General features: G+C 35.9%; 1 protein-coding gene across 3 annotated transcripts in view; it reads left to right on the top strand.

The window, feature by feature from the left end:
• The window catches only part of ALCAM (activated leukocyte cell adhesion molecule), a 201,841-nt gene that overhangs the window by 159,927 nt on the left and 24,055 nt on the right, over positions 1–17,859 (top strand). Inside the window, exons 7-14 of one of the 3 annotated variants that reach the window (XM_067739011.1) lie at positions 722–849; positions 2,347–2,479; positions 6,646–6,758; positions 8,839–8,974; positions 9,082–9,219; positions 11,724–11,852; positions 13,965–14,003; positions 14,294–14,411. In XM_067739011.1, the coding sequence (XP_067595112.1) occupies positions 722–849; positions 2,347–2,479; positions 6,646–6,758; positions 8,839–8,974; positions 9,082–9,219; positions 11,724–11,852; positions 13,965–14,003; positions 14,294–14,411 (934 nt within the window). Of the gene's footprint in view, positions 1–721; positions 850–2,346; positions 2,480–6,645; positions 6,759–8,838; positions 8,975–9,081; positions 9,220–11,719; positions 11,853–13,964; positions 14,004–14,293; positions 14,412–17,859 lie in introns of all 3 variants that reach the window. The other 2 variants (XM_067739010.1, XM_067739012.1) reach the window with 2 other exon arrangements.

The following is a 17,859-nucleotide window of genomic DNA, read 5'->3' as shown; positions in this document are numbered from 1 at the left end:
CCACTGTGTATTCAGCTTTTAATTTCTTTAGCATTCTACTGTTGAGCAGTAGCTTCAACTAAAGAATACGCTTTAGCCCTATTTTCACCATAAAAATGACCGAAATGGAATGAAAGTTGCATCTTGGCTCCAATGAACAGAAAAAAATTACAATACATTCACAGTTCTGTTGATTGTGTTAAGGGTCTCCCTCAGTTCATGGATTTATCTTTTTGTAAGCAGATCTACTCTCCGGCATGCCAAAAATCTTGCTGGTATTGTTTGGCTCATGTCCCTTTTTATTTAATATAAGGTATTATTGTGTAATAAGTGTGGGGGAGGGGCTAATAGTTTTAGCTCCTTTGCTAGCTGCTCCAGTCTTTCCAAACTGTAAGATACATATAATATAGTTATATGTCCTTATAATGAGATTATACAGTGAGATTGTTCCTACTGGTCTTTTACACATAAAATAATTATGGTCATTCCTACCTCAGGTGAAGACATTTTGCTAAGAAGAAGTTGATTTTTATGTAACAGGGTCTCTTTGTAGTTTGCTCTAACCAAGATTAGTACTTGTCAAGTAGCTATTAACTTCAATCCTTCTATAAAAAGATACATTTAAGCAATTACCATTACTAGCTTCTTGAGAAAATTGTGTATAATTTAGTCATTTTCATTGTATGTACTGAGTAATTTGGTACTTGATGAAATGGTTAACTTGTGTCTGTGACTCTTGCAGATCCTACAGAGCAGGTGACAATACAAGTGCTTCCATCAAAAAATGCCATCAAAGAAGGGGACAACATCACTCTTAAATGCTTGGGAAATGGTAACCCTCCTCCTGAGGAGTTTTTGTTTTACTTACCAGTAAGTGCTTCAGAATTACTACTTGAGTGAGACCACCATCATTCTGTCCTGTCGTTTGGCAGCTGGCTGACGTTAAGAATTGTATATTCTTGGGCAGCGTGAGTGAGGAAAGGATGTTATTCTTGGAGTCAAGGGACACCTGTGGAATGTCCTTTAAAAGTTTTTTTGGCATCTGCCAGTGCTCTTGCCTTTTTTTAATTCACTGTTAAGGGAAATCAGGGGCAAAGAGGAAAAAATCTGATCATAGGAAACTGTAATGGTAGAAACTCAAGGTCTCATTATCCAAATAAACTATAAGAATCTGCTCTTCAGAAGCAAACAAATATAAAATGAAGAATGATGACAGCAAATGGTCTGATGTGGATTCTAAATCTATACACAGTGCATTCATGAACACGTCCCTGAATTTCTGATATAGGGACACTTCTGTTGCACATTATATTTAGCTTGATAGAATAAAGCAATGGGCTGTATCTTGCCATTGTATGTGGTCTTAAACAGCCATTCTCTCAACTTTTATCAGTATCACAGCTGAAAGAAATGATGTCTAGAGGATAATTTGGCTGTGTTCTAGATGCTATGGAGCCAGACTAGGAGAGAGCTCTGTCTGAGGACACTTGCTGGCTCTCCCACAGCCTTCCCAAGTTGGCGTTTGACATAACCTTCCACTGGGAGAAGCCATATACAACTCTGTACTGCATTTACTGCAGGGATCTGTTCACAAATGTCACCCACTGCATTGTTCAGTAATGTTTAAGAGTATCATCCACTGTATTACTCAGAAGACAAGTATAAGTGATTTCCTTTCTACTTAAATGTTGACAGAAAATTCTGTTTATCTTAATAAACTGACATATTGTTTTTGTCTAAAGCACAAATGAAAAATTGAAACTAATTATGTTTCTACCTTGATTTTTTAGGGATGACAGAGCCAAATTTGTGTCTTAGTTTTAACAACAATTATCTTTTTTGTTACTATATCCTCCTAATTCATCTATATATTTTTTAAATTCTTAGTTATTAATTCTTTTCTTTTTCTTTTCTATTTTTAAAATTTCTTTTCCCCCTCTCTTTCTTTCTTCCTCCCTCCCCTTCTTCCTTCCTCCCTCCCTCCCTTCCTTCCTTCCTAATTTGGATTATATGTTATGTTTTCTTTTAAGCTGCCTCAAATCTTTTTGTCAGATTAAGCAAGGGATAAATGTAAAAATAAAATATTAGACATTTTTTTAAAATCTGCCTTAACAAACACAAGCCATGCTGTCAATAAAATAGATGTCATCAATACAATGTAAATTAGCTTCTCAATTTCCTTAGAATCAAATTACCAATTATTTTTCCAGGATTCAGATAATACAAACTCTACTCTCATTTGTCCAATCGAATAAATACATTCCTTTTTTTTTCTTATCTGAGAAAATGTCATTTTAATCAAGAAATATAACTGTTCTTATTGTAGCTACCAAGTGTAATCATCTGACATTTTGCCTCTATCAAAAGGGACAGCCCGAAGGAATACGAAGTTCAAATACTTACACATTGGCAGATGTGAGGCGCAATGCAACAGGAGACTATAAATGCTCCCTGATAGACAAAAAAAGCATGATTGCTTCAACAGCCATCACAGTTCACTGTAAGTCACCGTATTCTTCATTACCAGCTTCACTTTAAAGGCCTCTCATAGTCTAACTTTGCTATCTCTTCAAATAAATTGCAGCTATATTTTTCTTAAATAATGTGGTTTCAATAGACTTACTAAAGAGCATCAGTGTGAACCCAACTTTGGTCCAGATTTGCCCTACAGTATTGAAATCTTGAATGGATCTAATAATTGCAACTTTTGGCAGTGATAAACCTCCACCTTCTTTCTAAATGTCTTCAGTTTGTGGTATTAATAAAATATTCACATGCATCTTAAAGAAATAAGTTATTTTATATCTTAAGAAAATATTTGGATATTCTCGAAGTTTACAAGGTTTGCATTTGGCCAAGAAAAGTGTAGGTTAAGTATCTTTTTTAAATTACAGAGTACTCTTAACACCCAAGCCCAAGCAACAGAAATTTTCTAGAAACAGGACCACTTCGAAATCACCCAGAACTTTTAACCCACTTTTATACTTCAGATACTCCAAAAGTTATATTTAATCCAGTAGATAGAAAAAAATAAATATGCATAGAAAACAGGTACTTCACTTGAGTTCTTCATTTTGTAATTCCTGACAGTCTGTATTATTGATGTACCCTATGCATTGTAGAAATGGGAAACTAATTTGAACTGCTCCCTGGTGACACTAGAATACACAGAGTGCTTTGGGCAAATGTCAGTCTTGCTTGGAAATATAAGCCAAATTTTCTAATAAGTCCTTTGCACCCAACAGCACCTCTAGACATGATCCATTACAGTAAGGTTTCTCTAGACATGATCCACTACAATCCCACTGAATGTGAGCGTTTCTTTGTTTCAAAATTGAAAGAGATATTAGAAACTGTTCTGAGGAAATGGTTCTAAATCTATTACTCTACCCATAACGCTTGGAAAACACGTAGGATAGGAGCTAGAAGTTTGAAGGAGGTACATCGGGGAATAGAGTAACCAGATGGCTGCTTTTGAGTGTCTGATGTTGGGAGCACACCCTGGGGAGCCCTGTGGTTACAGTGAACTGTTAAGAAATATTCACAGCTAAGCTACTTCTCTGTTTGCTCCATTTTCATGTTGAACATATCTGAGTGTGTCTGCCATCAGGGGCTAGTTAGAGAGAAAACAGTGACCTGTCAGGATAACAACTGTGCTACTTTTTCTCTGAGGACATTTATCCAGTTTGTTCCATAGGGGAAAAGAAGTGAAGTGAGGGAATATAACCAGCAGATAAAATTGCCTGTGGAATAACTTTCTGATATCATTGTTCATGAAATCTTTGGGCCAATAACCAATAATCTCCAGTGCTTAGTGATGGTACAATCTGCTTGTGTTTTTTTTGGTTTTTTTTTTTTTTTTTTTGAGGTACGCGGGCCTCTCACTGTTGTGGCCTCTCCCGTTACGGAGCGCAGGCTCCGGCGCGCAGGCTCACCGGCTGTGGCTCACGGGCCCAGCCGCTCCGCGGCATGTGGGATCTTCCCCGACTGGGGCACGAACCCACGCCCCCTGCATCGGCAGGCGGACTCTCAACCACTGCGCCACCGGGGAAGCTCCCTGATTATGTTTAAGAGATGCTAGCTACTCAGGATGCTAAAGAAAGAGAACTCTCATTTATATCACCTGTATATCAGGCAGAGAAGGATAGATGGCAGAAGGTTTAGGCAAAAGGCTGTGCTGCAGCTACACAATACCTCAGTGATTAGGTGCGATTAAAAAGAAAGTAAACAAAAGCATGTAACAGTTTAATTGAATTTCAGTGCATTTAATTGGATTTAAATACATTTTGGTTTTGGAAGGTAGGCTTTAACACTGGGCTGTAAGGCCTATGTTGCTCTGAAAAGCTAAAATACCATATGCTAACATATATATATGGAAGCTAAAAAAAAAAAATAGTACTGATGAACCTAGTGGCAGGGCAGGAATAAAGAAGTAGACATAGAAAATGGACTTGAGGACAAGGAATGTGGGAGGGGTAGGACATGGGAAGCTGGGGCGAAGTGAGAGTAGCATCAACATATATACACTACCAAGTGTAAAATAGATAGCTAGTGGGAAGCAGCAGCATAGCACAGGGAGATCAGCTCGGTGTTTTGCGATGACCTAGAGGGGTGGGATAGGGAGAGTGGGAGGGAGACGCAAGAGGGAGGGGATATGGGAATATATGTATTTATATGGCTGATTCATGTTGTTGTACAGCAGAAACTAGCACAGTATCGTGAAGCAATTATACTCCAATAAAATCTATTAAAAAGAAAAAGCTAAAATAGCATTGCAAGTAAATCAAGATTTTACTCTAAATTACATGAAATGAAAACATAAAAATCTTATTTTTGCCCATTTATTCTAAAGTGTTTGCTTTCAAAAAAGATTTGTTTCCTTTCCATAGATGACTAAAGGGAGCAGATAGAGAAGCACCAACCAGTACTTGCACATATTAGCAGAACAGACTGTGGGCTTTTAGCCCACAGATCTATAGTTGCTGATGAAGCATTTACTAGTCCTCTGCCAATTCACGCACATATAGATTCTTCATCTAAGCTTTCAAAGTCCATCATCATCCTTTAAAATCACTTCTTTTATCTTCTCACTGGCAAGTTAACTGTCCAGCTAAGAAAAGCTTTAACTTGCCCTGAATTGAATTTTCATCTAAATATAATTCAACCAAATATTCTGAGGAAACTCCACTTTTCTATGTGATAATGCCTATTTTAATATTAATGAGAAACATGCTTCTTCCCTTCATTCATTCAACAATAGTTTTTGAGGGCCTACAATGTGGCAGACACTGTAGATACACAGTGACAACTCAAGTCATGGTCCCTATCCCAAAGATGCTTACAGCCTAGCAGGCGAAACAAGTGTTAAAAATAATGCTGTAAAGAGTCAATAAATTACAATTATAACATGTAAAACCAAGGAGAAGCACAGGATGCAATAGCAAATCCCACTGCCATAGGATAAAGTCCCAACTCTTAGCATGGCAAGCACAGTCCTTAGTCTGGCCTTAATTACTTGTATAGGTTTACCTTCCATGTGTTATAACCATTCATACCAGTTTACTCACCACTGTGAAATCTGCCAAGCTCTCTCACCTCTTTGCCTTTGCTTATGTGGCAGAAGTTTTCCCAACATCTCTGCTTATCAAAGCCCTTCTCAACCATCAGGGGCCACAAAGAGATACTGCCTCCATGCAATGCCTTTATTACTGCTTTGAAAGCCAAGTTGGTTCTGTTCTCCACACTCCCATAAGTCTTCGCTTGTACCTCTGTCTGTAGCCCTTACTCTAGTTTTTCAGCAAATATTTCTTGAGCTCCTAATCTATAGCACGTTTGCCACTAGGTGCTGATTTCATGCTGCCATGTAGTGTCATCACAGAGTTGAGTGCATATTACCTCTACCTCAAATTGTAAATTGTAAGCTCATTATTCATCTCAGTATCTCCTGTCAGTGCTTGGAACACAGTAGTTGTACAATAAATGTTCTATTGAACTGGATTTTCCTCATACAGATCATATTATGACAGTAAGATTTTTATAGAAATTACTTTCCATCTGAAAGATTTTACTTCCTTAGATGTATTTATACTCTGTTTTTAAAAAATGGTATCTGCTGACAGTGTACCTAATAATAAATCTTATTTAATATTTCAACTGCATGAGAAACGGGATAGCATTTTTGAAAAATATCTAACCATTATAGTCAATTCTCTCTGAAGAAACACGAAGACACCTAATGGTTTTTTAGTTTATCACCTGCTGTCTAAATATACTTGATTTTCCCATGGTGTGCCTTATCAGCTCTTTTTATAATATTTACTTAGTCATCATCTTTCTTTGTTTTCTTCCAGAAGTGATTTAAGAATTTTTTTCTAAAGGTGATAGGCCCCAGGTGAACACTTACATGCAGTCAAAACATCAATCATGTTAACTGCAAATAAATGCATAATCAATTAGATTGACCATTCACTTGTCCAAACTGATCTCAAAGCTGGCTTGAAAAGCTAGACTGATTATGCTACAGTTCAGTTATTTCAGTCACATAAATCACTTCTGAATTTCAAGTGCAGTTAGAAGGATTTTTTTTTCTTTCATCTATTTTTTTCTCAAAAAATATTTTGACTCTCTTTCTGGAGTTGCATTTCAAGCATATTTTCTGCTTCACAGATTTGGATTTGTCCTTAAACCCAAGTGGGGAAGTGACCAAGCAGATTGGCGATGCTCTGCCTGTGTCATGCACAATATCTGCTAGTAGGAACGCAACTGTGGTATGGATGAAAGTAAGTAATATTCCTTGGTAATATTCCACTGTTTGAACTGATTTCTTTTTAGGCTTCTCTTATATATTTATACAATATGTTTATACACCCACACTCATACTCTGTTTCTCTCTATATAATACAAATCATACCACAATAAACTGTTTTAGAGGTACTCAGCATCACTATGGCATCCATAATTGATTCTCTGAAACTTAGTTTGGGGCATTAATTTAATTATGTGTATCTACTGAGTAATTATACACATACACACATGCACATGGTTACACACACATATACAGTTATATACTTTAGGGATTAACAACTTCCAATGTGTTTTAATCCACAACATTATAAACAGTGTGTTTACAACAACCATGTGAAATATGTAGGAAAATGAGTATTTCCCCACATTATTCAAAAGAAGTTGAGGCAGGAGAAATCAGAGAGCCACAGGTGACAGAGTGGAGACGAGCTCAGGCCTTACCCAGCATAAATACTGCACTCTAGTCACATAACCTTCTGCCTTTCTGCTGAAACTGACCTTAAGTGTCTGAATGTGGGTTCCATGAATTAGTAGCTCCTTGAAGGCAGAGATCTCTTTTCACCCCTGGGCCATAGTAGAACATCTGGAACATACTAGGAATTTTGTCTGTATTTCCTGAGTACTTATATTATTGTAATTGTCTGAAATGTAGGCCATTACCTGGGGACCCAAACATTGTTATTATCTTTTTAGAGTGAGAAAGTAGAATTGGTAATTGGTGATTTGAGACAAGGTTATCACCAAAGGGAAAGGTTGTAACTATGATCCCTCCACTCGAATCCTTGGCTAGTGTATCTGAACACCCAGTCCATTTATTACTAGAACATGGCATATAACAGAAGCACTTAACCAGTGATGTGTTGACAAAACACATACAAACCACTTAAAATAGGGGTTGGCAAGAATTATCTTTGTAAAAAAAATTGTGGGAAATTTATTGCTAGAGTTTCTTCTTGATGAAAATGTTAATTATTTTCTATTGCTTTCTTATCTCTTTTCATGCTGGATCCTCTGTTACTTGTTATCTTACTCTTAAAGCTCAGTTTCTTATTTCACTTTCTTTTAAACACAACCTCATCACAACTTCTTATTTACTCAGATAGTTAAAATGCATATTTAACATGAGGTATTTGTAGTAGTTAATGGTCAAAGGGCTAGACAAGTTCTAGGCATATGAACACTCATAGTGTGTCTTACTACAGGACTGGAGAAACTAAGTTTACTTGGCTAAACCAGTTTCCACATCAGCTGCAGTCACTGCTGTTGATTAAATACCTCATGTCAGTAGTGCCGATCAAGATTGCCTGGCCATTGGTTAGCTGATGGAAATGGAAAAAAATTCATAGTGAACAAGTACCACATAATCTTAAGATTGTGTTTAGTTGTCTTCTTAGGAGCATTTCAATTTCTGGTAAATAGCATTATTTTCTGTCTATAAAATGATTTTCAAAATTAAATGTTGCATTTCCTTTGTTCATAGGAATTAGGGTAGTAATCTGTTATTAAAGGTTTCTTTAAAAATCATTTTTGTCATAATTGCCATGGGTGTGTAATGGATCCCCTGTCTTGAAAACTGTCTCCTATAAAATGACTTTCAGGTATTTATATCCATCATTGATTATGTAGCACACGTCTCCAATATCTGTCAATTCAAATTCATCTACATTTACTATAAGGAGTAGCTACTATCAACTGAGAATTCTCCTGAATGTAAACACATTATATTATGCATATAATTAAGTCCTCATAACAATTCAATATGGTAAGATTACTACCCCATTTTACAAATAAGGAAACCAAGTCTCAGAAGTTTATGAACTTGTTCCAAATTATAAATTCAGTAAATGGAAGAGTCTGACGTAAAACTCTGATATGTCTAACTCTAAAAGTACAGAGGAAAAAGGAAATCTATTTTTGAAAGAATTTGAAGTTAAAAAAAGAAGCTTTCATTTTCATTAGACCCAGAAGTATAATTTTGGGCTTCATTATTATGTAATAAATACATGGAGAGTTATAATTGTGCCATGTAACATAATTAACTTTTTATTTAATCAGGATAACATCAGGCTTCGATCTAGCCCATCATTTTCTAGTCTCCATTATCAAGATGCTGGAAACTATGTTTGTGAGACTGCTCTGCAAGAGGTTGAAGGACTAAAGAAAAGAGAGTCATTGACTCTGATTGTAGAAGGTAATAAAATACGTGAGCACCAATTTAAATTTTTCTTTGAGAATTTAATATCTCTTTCTTTTATGATCTCAGTTCAACATCTTATTTTAAGTGTAATGACATTTTAGGAAAACCTCAAATCAAAATGACAAAGAAAACTGATCCCAGTGGACTGTCTAAAACAATAATCTGCCATGTGGAAGGTTTTCCGAAGCCAGCTATACAGTGGACAATTACTGGCAGTGGAAGCGTCATAAACCAAGCAAGTATTTGTCTTCTTGTTATGTGCTGAACTTGGTCCAATGTGGGGTTTTATTTAGGTACCTAAACTGTAGGCTAGCTTGTTATCAACATGAAATTTGCAGTATATTTTCAGAAGAAGCTTTTGCTAACTTCTTAATTTTCCCAAAGGAAGACCATAACTCAAAGAGAAATTTAAAATCATAGGACCATGGAGAATGGAAGAATCATTTTGTTGTGGTCAATATCTGTTTTTAAAAGGAAATAAATTAAGTGTTGTTCCATGATCATTAATTCCTGAAACTTGGGTGATTAAAGCAGTAAGGTATATGCTTTCCTGCATCATGAACTTCCACATCTGAGTATAAGTGGCCTCACTTATACTTTGCTTACTTATGCACATTAAGTGTTATTTCTTCTTGAAACTGGGCCCTGGGTTGTGGTGAAGAACATAGTATACTGTGAACATATGGTCTGATTTGCGTGTGCCAGGGCCAGAGTAAGGCTAGCTAAATATATAGTGTCTAGGTTGGTTCCTGCTGAACAAAAATATTCATAAAATATTCATAAAATAAACAGTAATATTTGTACCTTTGTCACACCATTTTAGTTGGTAGTAGTAAAGGGCTAAGAACTTATGAACACTACCATTAATTTTCTTTGACACACACACACACACACAAAGATGAGAATATGGTCTATCACTAACAGTTCAGAGCTGTAATTCCATTAAATTGCCAGTCAGCTTGAGTTACTGACATACTTGTTAATTCCATTTTCTCTAAGACAGTCTTCATGTCCGTCTTCACAGTGCAGCCACCTAAAGACTCTTCAGGAATACCCAGATGTGCCATTTGATTGTTTGAACCTTCTGTGCTGCCTTCTTCCCAGCTTCAGACCCAGTTGAAATCTGAGAAGGCATGCATAAACCAGAGTTTCAATATAAAGTTAAAATGTCCATTCTTTCTCTGTCTGGGGAAGTTGGGCTGCTGGTCCAGCTTATGCAATGTAGTTTTGCAGAGCAAGGTGAATTTTGGCTCTTTCACCTATGGGTGATGGATATAAATTTGCATAGCTCAAGTATGGAAGGTCCCCAAAGGAGTGGACACAAGCAAATGCCTCCTGATTTGGTTAAGTGCGATGCGGACACACAAGCAAGAGAACATGCCTGAGGAGGACAAAAAGGCTCTTGATTTCAGAAAAAAGACCTGAATTGCTGACAATGTACACATCTATTTTTTGGCATAAAAAATGACTGTTTCTTTTCTATTCTTTTTTCTTTCTAGTTCAATTTAGTAATAATTACAGCAAAAATAACTTTTGGTACTGGGTAATGCAAACAAAGAAAATAGAAAAATAAGCATCTGGTAAATATTTGATGAATAAAAAGATACAAAGATTTAAAAGGCCATCCTAGAAATAAGCAAATGTATTGTAGAGATAAACATAATAAAAACAAAGACTCAGTGAGAAAGTTATGTGAAAAATACTAGTGAGAAATGGAAAAGAAGCAGGTGAACTTACTATGAGGATAAAAATAATAATGCCATTCTTCATTGTCAAGAAGGACTGATTCTGGCCCACTAGGTGATATGTTATTTTTCTTGTCCTAGGTTTGTGCTGATACATCCATAATTTTTTATTTGTTCCCTCCTCAATCACATGCTGAATCTATTATTTTACAACTACTGTTACTTGTGCCCCACCCCTACCCCAGGGGCTCCATGATGTCTCTAAGCATGAAGCTCTCTCCTGTCCTCAAGGCCTTTAAGATGTAGTTGAGGAGAAAGCACATTGAGAACAATACAGGATGTGGTGTGTATAATATGCCTCAGAAAAGAATACAAGTACATGCTTGCTTTAGTGGAGTTGGACTTAGGAGTCATGTCCTGGGGAAGAGATTAAAGTGAATTTTCTCTTATGTTTGAAGGAATTAAATGGCAGTGATGATCCTCATTAATACCTCACAAAAACCAAATGAACTTACCAGTCACTGAAAAAATAACCTATCCTCTGTATTTAGCTCAAGAAAATTGAGGAAAAAAATAGTCTTTTTCCCATGAGAAAACCATACATACATATGCACTTAGATATCATGGCTTAAGATAAAGGGATTCACCCCTGTAGTGAAGAACAATGACATAGTTTACAAATAGAATTAAATTCATGTTTATTAGGAGAAAATTGGTGATGAATTAATCTCTAACTAATTATTTTGAGACAGGTACTATCATGTCAAAATAATGACTAACCTGAGCATCTATTGAAAAAGAAGAGTTTAATTGATTTAATTATTAGAATTAATAATAGAAGCATAAACAGAAATCCAGGTATGGATTCACTACTCTTTTTCCTCCATGCTGTGGTTATAAACCTAAACTGGTCTTATCTATGACCTTACATGTACCCTTGAACACCAGATAACACGACAGAACACCACACCTATCCCATTTCATTCAATATTACTCTTTCTCATGTTTTTAATTCATTTCCATTTCTAAATCCATTTTCCTTTTCTTTTTCCAGACAGAGGAATCTCCTTATATCAATGGCAGGTATTATAGTAAAATTATCATTTCCCCTGAAGAGAATGTTACATTAACTTGCACAGCAGAAAACCAGCTGGAGAGAACAGTAAACTCCTTGAATGTCTCTGCTAGTGAGTATTTCATTTCTGGCATTAAAAATGTAAGAAAATTTGAAGTTATTCTTCATTAGTTTAAAATCTTCAATTCCATCTTCCTGTGCTGCATTATGGTAAGTTTTATTTATTTATTTTGCATTTGGTATCATCATCATAAGGTTCTTCTTTTTTCTTTTTTCCTGGTATCCATTCTTGTACAATCCTTGTCTTGACAGTTAAATCATTTCATGTTTTATGGGTCAGAGACTTTATCTTGTACAGGAATATTTCCAAGATCAACAGAGGATAAGGACTAAGTTGCTCTTACTTAATCCATGTTTTGTGTTCAGAGTACAGATAATTCAAAGATTATCTGAAAACATTTCTGTAACAATTTTAATTTTGGTAATTTTTTAATTCCCCTTAATCTATTATTTTACATTTCAATTCTTTGTAGTATTTATCCTATTCTTATTTTGCACAGGGATGCCACATGCTTAAAGTCGTTCAGCAAGTTGGTAGTAAAACTGATACCAGAATTCCTGAAATCTAGTTTCAAAAATTGATGCTTTTGAATATCATATTTGAATCATAGGTTACAAAAACAAACAAATGAGATTATCTCAGAGAAAGTGACAAAAAAAATCTGTCAATGTTGAAATCAAGTAATGGAAACATACCAGTAGCAGCTTCTTTATTTAATTTGAAATTATCTCTCATCTTCAATTCTGTAATTCTTTTTTTTGTCATGTCCGTCTTAAATCAGGGCTGGCTTAGAATGAGGTTCAGTTCTGGACAAGATGCTAACTGACCCTCCAAACCTTCATTCTTCAGTCAGTTGGAATCCTGTATGTGACATTAGCAGGATAAAGATATACTAGATAGGAATTAGCTGGAGCTAGGAGAAAATAATTATCTAAAGATAATGGTCCTTAACAGAATATGACTGGAATTTAAAAGCCTTTTGGATTGACAGGAGAAAAGAACCAAACGAACATAACTCTAAAATAGGAGTACTGACTTCTCTGAATTCAATTCAGCGAGTATTGATTTGTCCTACCTAAAAAGAGAACTTATCCTTTCTTCCTGAACACAAGTCTCTCTTTTTATTCTAACCCATCGAATAGTGGTTTTCTAGACCTTGCAGTGGTTTGATCAACATCTAATACCGTCATTTTCAAGTTCACTGAGCACCGAGAAATTCCAATATAGTATGTATGAGGAGGGGTCTAGGAATCTGCATTTTAACAAACATCACTGGAAGTTCTGATGCAAGCCCATGTGCATAGAAGAATATTTATTTAGTCTAATATTAGATGATAATCCACCACAGTGACAATCCTTAACATGGGCCAGGTGCACGGCACTATCAGAGTCACTTGGAGGGCTTTTACAAGCATCAACATACATTGCCCCTTCACCTCTGAGATGTCCCCAGTTTTGTTTTGATGTGTTTTTTTTTTTTTTTGCGGTACGCGGGCCTCTCACTGTTGTGGCCTCTCCCATTGCGGAGCACAGACGCCGGACGCGCAGGCTCAGCGGCCATGGCTCACGGGCCCAGCCGCTCCACGGCATGTGGGATCCTCCCAGACCGGGGCACGAACCTGTGTCCCCTGCATCGGCAGGCAGACTCTCAACCACTGCGCCGCCAGGGAAGCCCACGTCCCCAGTTTTAACCTCCACCCCTACCACTTTGAGAATGTCTCTAGTGGTAAATCCCTGACACTAGAGGATGAAAATGAAATCTCCTCCATTGAGGTCAGAAAATTGGAAAAAAGTTGAGAAACACTACATTGAAGATTTCATACACTGCAACTTGTTTCTCTTAAAAAAGAAGTCCTATTAAAAGGTGGTAGATAGTGGGGAAATTAATATGGATTTCAGATCAATACTATAGCTTGTCAGTTGTGAAGTTATCTGTGGTAGATTAATACCTTTGCAGTTTTAACTACTCTGCTTTCTTTAAAACAAGATGAATTTCTTTGTAGGGAAGTTCACACTCTATTAAGTGTAAATTTTTTTCTACCCTTAGCTGTAGAATAGATATTTTATCTTTGAGTATTTTTACATCATACTATAATGGTAAAGGTGACTTTCATATATCAACAAATTTTGTTTTTAATTTCATATTAACATTTTTCATTTCAGTAAGTATTCCAGAACACGATGAGGCAGACGAGATAAGTGGTAGGTACTATGCTGCCGACTCTTCTTCCTTGACTATCCGCTCAAGATTTATGAAGTGTCATTGTATAAGTAATTTTCTTAGCTGTCACAATTTTGACTTGAATTAAAATAGCAAATGAGACAAGAGAGTAAGAATGCTAAAATTTTAATCCTTTAAAAGCACAAGTTTGCATGTTACTCTTAGTAGTGAGCCTCAGTCATTTTTAATAAGAAATAATAACTAGATTGACGTATTTTCACAAATGCTTGGCATTGTCTGTAATTGCATGGGCTTTTCTTTTTTGTTGTAGATGAAAACAAAGAAAAGGTGAATGACCAGGCAAAACTAATTGTGGGAATCGTTGTTGGTCTCCTCCTCGCTGCCCTAGTTGCTGGTGTCGTCTATTGGCTGTACATGAAGAAATCAAAGTAAGTTGTAGAAAAAAGATGTTCATTGTTCATTGACTTACACTGGGAGAAAATACAGTGTGTTCATTATGCTCATTTCAGCTGGGCATGTAATTTCTATAATAGGAAAGACATATCCCAAATCAGGCTGATCATGTTTTGTCTTCAGCTCACTGTGACTATATTACCAAGACTGGGGACATGGCCTGGAGTGATTTCACCTGTGTCCCCTTATTTTTCTCAGCCAGTGGTCTGAATTCAATTATCTGATTTTTTTTCAATGCTTAGGTAGATTTTTAAAAGGCACGTAGTGCCTAAAAGTCAGCCATTCTAAACAGTTCGGCTGAGGTTGCTGGAGATTAAGTAAAAGCGGTGAGTACATCCTGCAGGGACAGCTGGGTATCTTTGCAGTGACAGGTCTGGCCAGCAGTGCAAGTGTTGGTGAGGTAGAGCCATCTTGTTGTCACTACTTCTCTATTCTACTTAGGTCACTTTGTTGCATAGAAGAATCTAATTCAGGGAAAAAGTCATCATTATGTTGTCTTGAGTTTTAAAACAATGATTAGACAAAGTACCAAGATTACTTTAAAAATGATTTAGATGGTGTTTAAAGATTATTAGAGTCATGAAATAATACATATGGTATCAACCTCACAAATCATCTAACAGTGGTTTATAATGAAAATCCGGTTGACCAATGAAGATACTTAACATACACACATGCCTAGTATTCCTCATTGCCCCAGCTCTGACCCTAGGTTCAGATGCAACTGGTCAGAGACGCAATTCTAGCATTGCAGTTTTTAAAAGTTCCATTGGTGATTATGTGGTGTACCCCTGGTTTCAAACATGGGTTTCAAACTCCTGTATCTAATAAATGAGGAAATCGAATTTTGCAAGGGGATATGTATAGCTAGTGGCAACTTTAGACTTTATTTTATATTTTCTTGATGTCTTGATGTAACCCCTTTCAACAACTCAGGTAAGTTAACTTAAAAGAAAATCAAAAGAAAAAACAGACTCAATCAGATCCATGATCTCACCCTGTGAATATACAAATGTCAGTGAAGTAATATTTGAATGGAGCTGCCATCAAATGGAGGCAGTGGCTCAGAATTTTTAAAGTCACGTGATGTGAGCATGTACTGAGTTATATTTCGTTCTCACAATCCATCTCTGAAGTAGGTACTCTTATTATACATATTTTACATTGGAAAAAACTAAGGCAAAGAATGGTTAAATGACTTGCTTGAGATTACACAGTTGTAAGGGATAATTATATTCGATTTAAGGCAGTGATATTTTAGAATCTTTGTGCTTAATTACTAGTTCTTATTTTCTCTTGTTATGCCTTTTTCTCTTTTTCAGTCACATAAGGCAGAAACACATTGCTGTTGTGTGTTGTAGTTGATATACATGTCCACTCACACTAGGGCACAGTCAGTTCTAATCTTGGCACTTCAGTCCTCAATCTTGAACAGTCTGCACTATCACTTGATAACAAATGTGGGTTTTTTTCTCAGTGAAAATTTTACCTACAAACACTTCATGTTGCTTTGTGCCCATGATTTCCATGGAAAATTTAGAAGATTGCCTGTACTACGTAAAAGAAAGGAAGTGCAAACAGTTGCCCAGAGGTGGTATCTATCTTACAGAAATTCTCCTTCTGTGTGTGTTTCCTGACTATCAAAATCTTATCCTACCTTTATAATCCACAGTGAGGTGCTCACAAATCTAACAGCTTGGCCTCTAGGGTATTTTGGTTTTATTTATTTAGGGTTTCTGATGCACTCCAAAGTAATTTTATTTCTTAAAAGAATGAAAATAAAATTTCTCTGTATCCTGGAATTGAGCTGAAAAATAAACAGCAGTCCTCTACATTATGTTCAAATGAATGTTAAGTTCTTGGAGCTCCCCCAGCATGCTTAATCATCCTATTCTGATTGCCAATGTCTCATCATACCCTGTTTGTCCTTCTATGAATAGAAAAAAATTGGGTGTGTGTTTTTTGTTTTTTTGGTTATGTCATTTGTCATTACCATACGGTAACCCAAAATTAAAATCATGGGTAAAAACATACTGGACATTTATCTTCATAGTGTCTTTAGGTTAAGGGTTAAGACTTCATGCATTTCCTTTAAAGTACTTCATTAAATTAAGTGCTTATTTTACCATCTGACATGAACATCTGTCTAAATAACTGTTATTTAATTGAAAAGTGCACCAGCTTTTCTAGTGTCAGTATTATTGGTAATCAAAATAATAAATTTCAATTCTTACCCCAAGCATCAAAATGTTTTCATTAAGAATTTGCAGAACTTTTCAGATTTGCTAAGTGCTTCACATTTCTAACTAGTTATTCTTTCTACTGCCCTCTGAGATAAGCAAGCACTTTTGCTATATGAGTTATTGTTAACACCTGTGTCCAGAGTAAGTGCTTCAGGGTAAGAATTGCTAAGTCTATTTTCGGGTCTACTATACTCTCTTTTTTTTTCTTCTAGATAACTTCACCTTTACAAGTCAATATGAGAGTTTCATTTCTGTCTTAGCTTAATTCATCACCATTTTATGTGGATATGAGAGATTTTTAATAAAGATATGGTCCATACTTTTTCCGCAGATACCTAAAGAAATATACCCTTGTGTCTACCATCCTGTAAAATAATACCATCAACAATCTTAGTGAGTCACCCATTATTGCAAACAGCTTTGAGCCACAATTATATTAGTTCTTTGCATTGGCAATCTAAAAAGCCAGTGGAGAGAGAAATGAGGGAAACAATCTTTTATACCCAAGTAGAATTTAAGAATACATTTGTTAACATACCTAGTGGCTACTCAAATAACATGCACTCCCCATTCCATTAATATGAGATACATATTTTTATATCTATTTTAAATATGGAAAGGGTATGCTTAGCAGTTGTGCTTGACACTGTGATATGGTATATTCATTGCAGAATAAGGGCTCATGATTCCTCTGCTGTTTTGATTCATATAACTTCTCACTGGAATTTTTTTTTTTTTAATTTGAGATATTTTGATAGTGAGAATGGATGACTCCAATCATTTCCTGTGTATGTAGGGTATTAACTGACAGTTCCAGGCAAAAGGTACTAATTGACTAAACCCAGTTCATATCTAGTTGTTTAACAGATAGGAAACATTAAAGACCTAGAGATAATTCAATGACTTTTTAAATTATTTACTCCCTTTCTCTCCATCCTGTTCTCTGAACATTGTTTTTATATCTGCAGGAAGTTGAATGTTACTATTTGAGTTCGAAATTCTCTCCTGCATATCTTATATAACAAGAACTAATGAAAAATTAAAAGAGTCAAAGATAAAGGAAAAATGTAGCATGATGTAGCCACAAACTTATTCAGAACTGTATTAAAACCATAATTTCCAGGTTGGTTGCATTTAAGAGACCCTTGACCACCACCATACTTCTTATCACTAAACTGGA

The sequence above is a fragment of the Pseudorca crassidens genome, chromosome 5 (assembly GCF_039906515.1).
Source record: "Pseudorca crassidens isolate mPseCra1 chromosome 5, mPseCra1.hap1, whole genome shotgun sequence".
NCBI lineage: Eukaryota > Metazoa > Chordata > Mammalia > Artiodactyla > Delphinidae > Pseudorca > Pseudorca crassidens.
The sequence above is the reverse complement of the archived record's forward strand: the minus strand, read 5'-3'. Positions and strand labels throughout refer to the sequence as shown.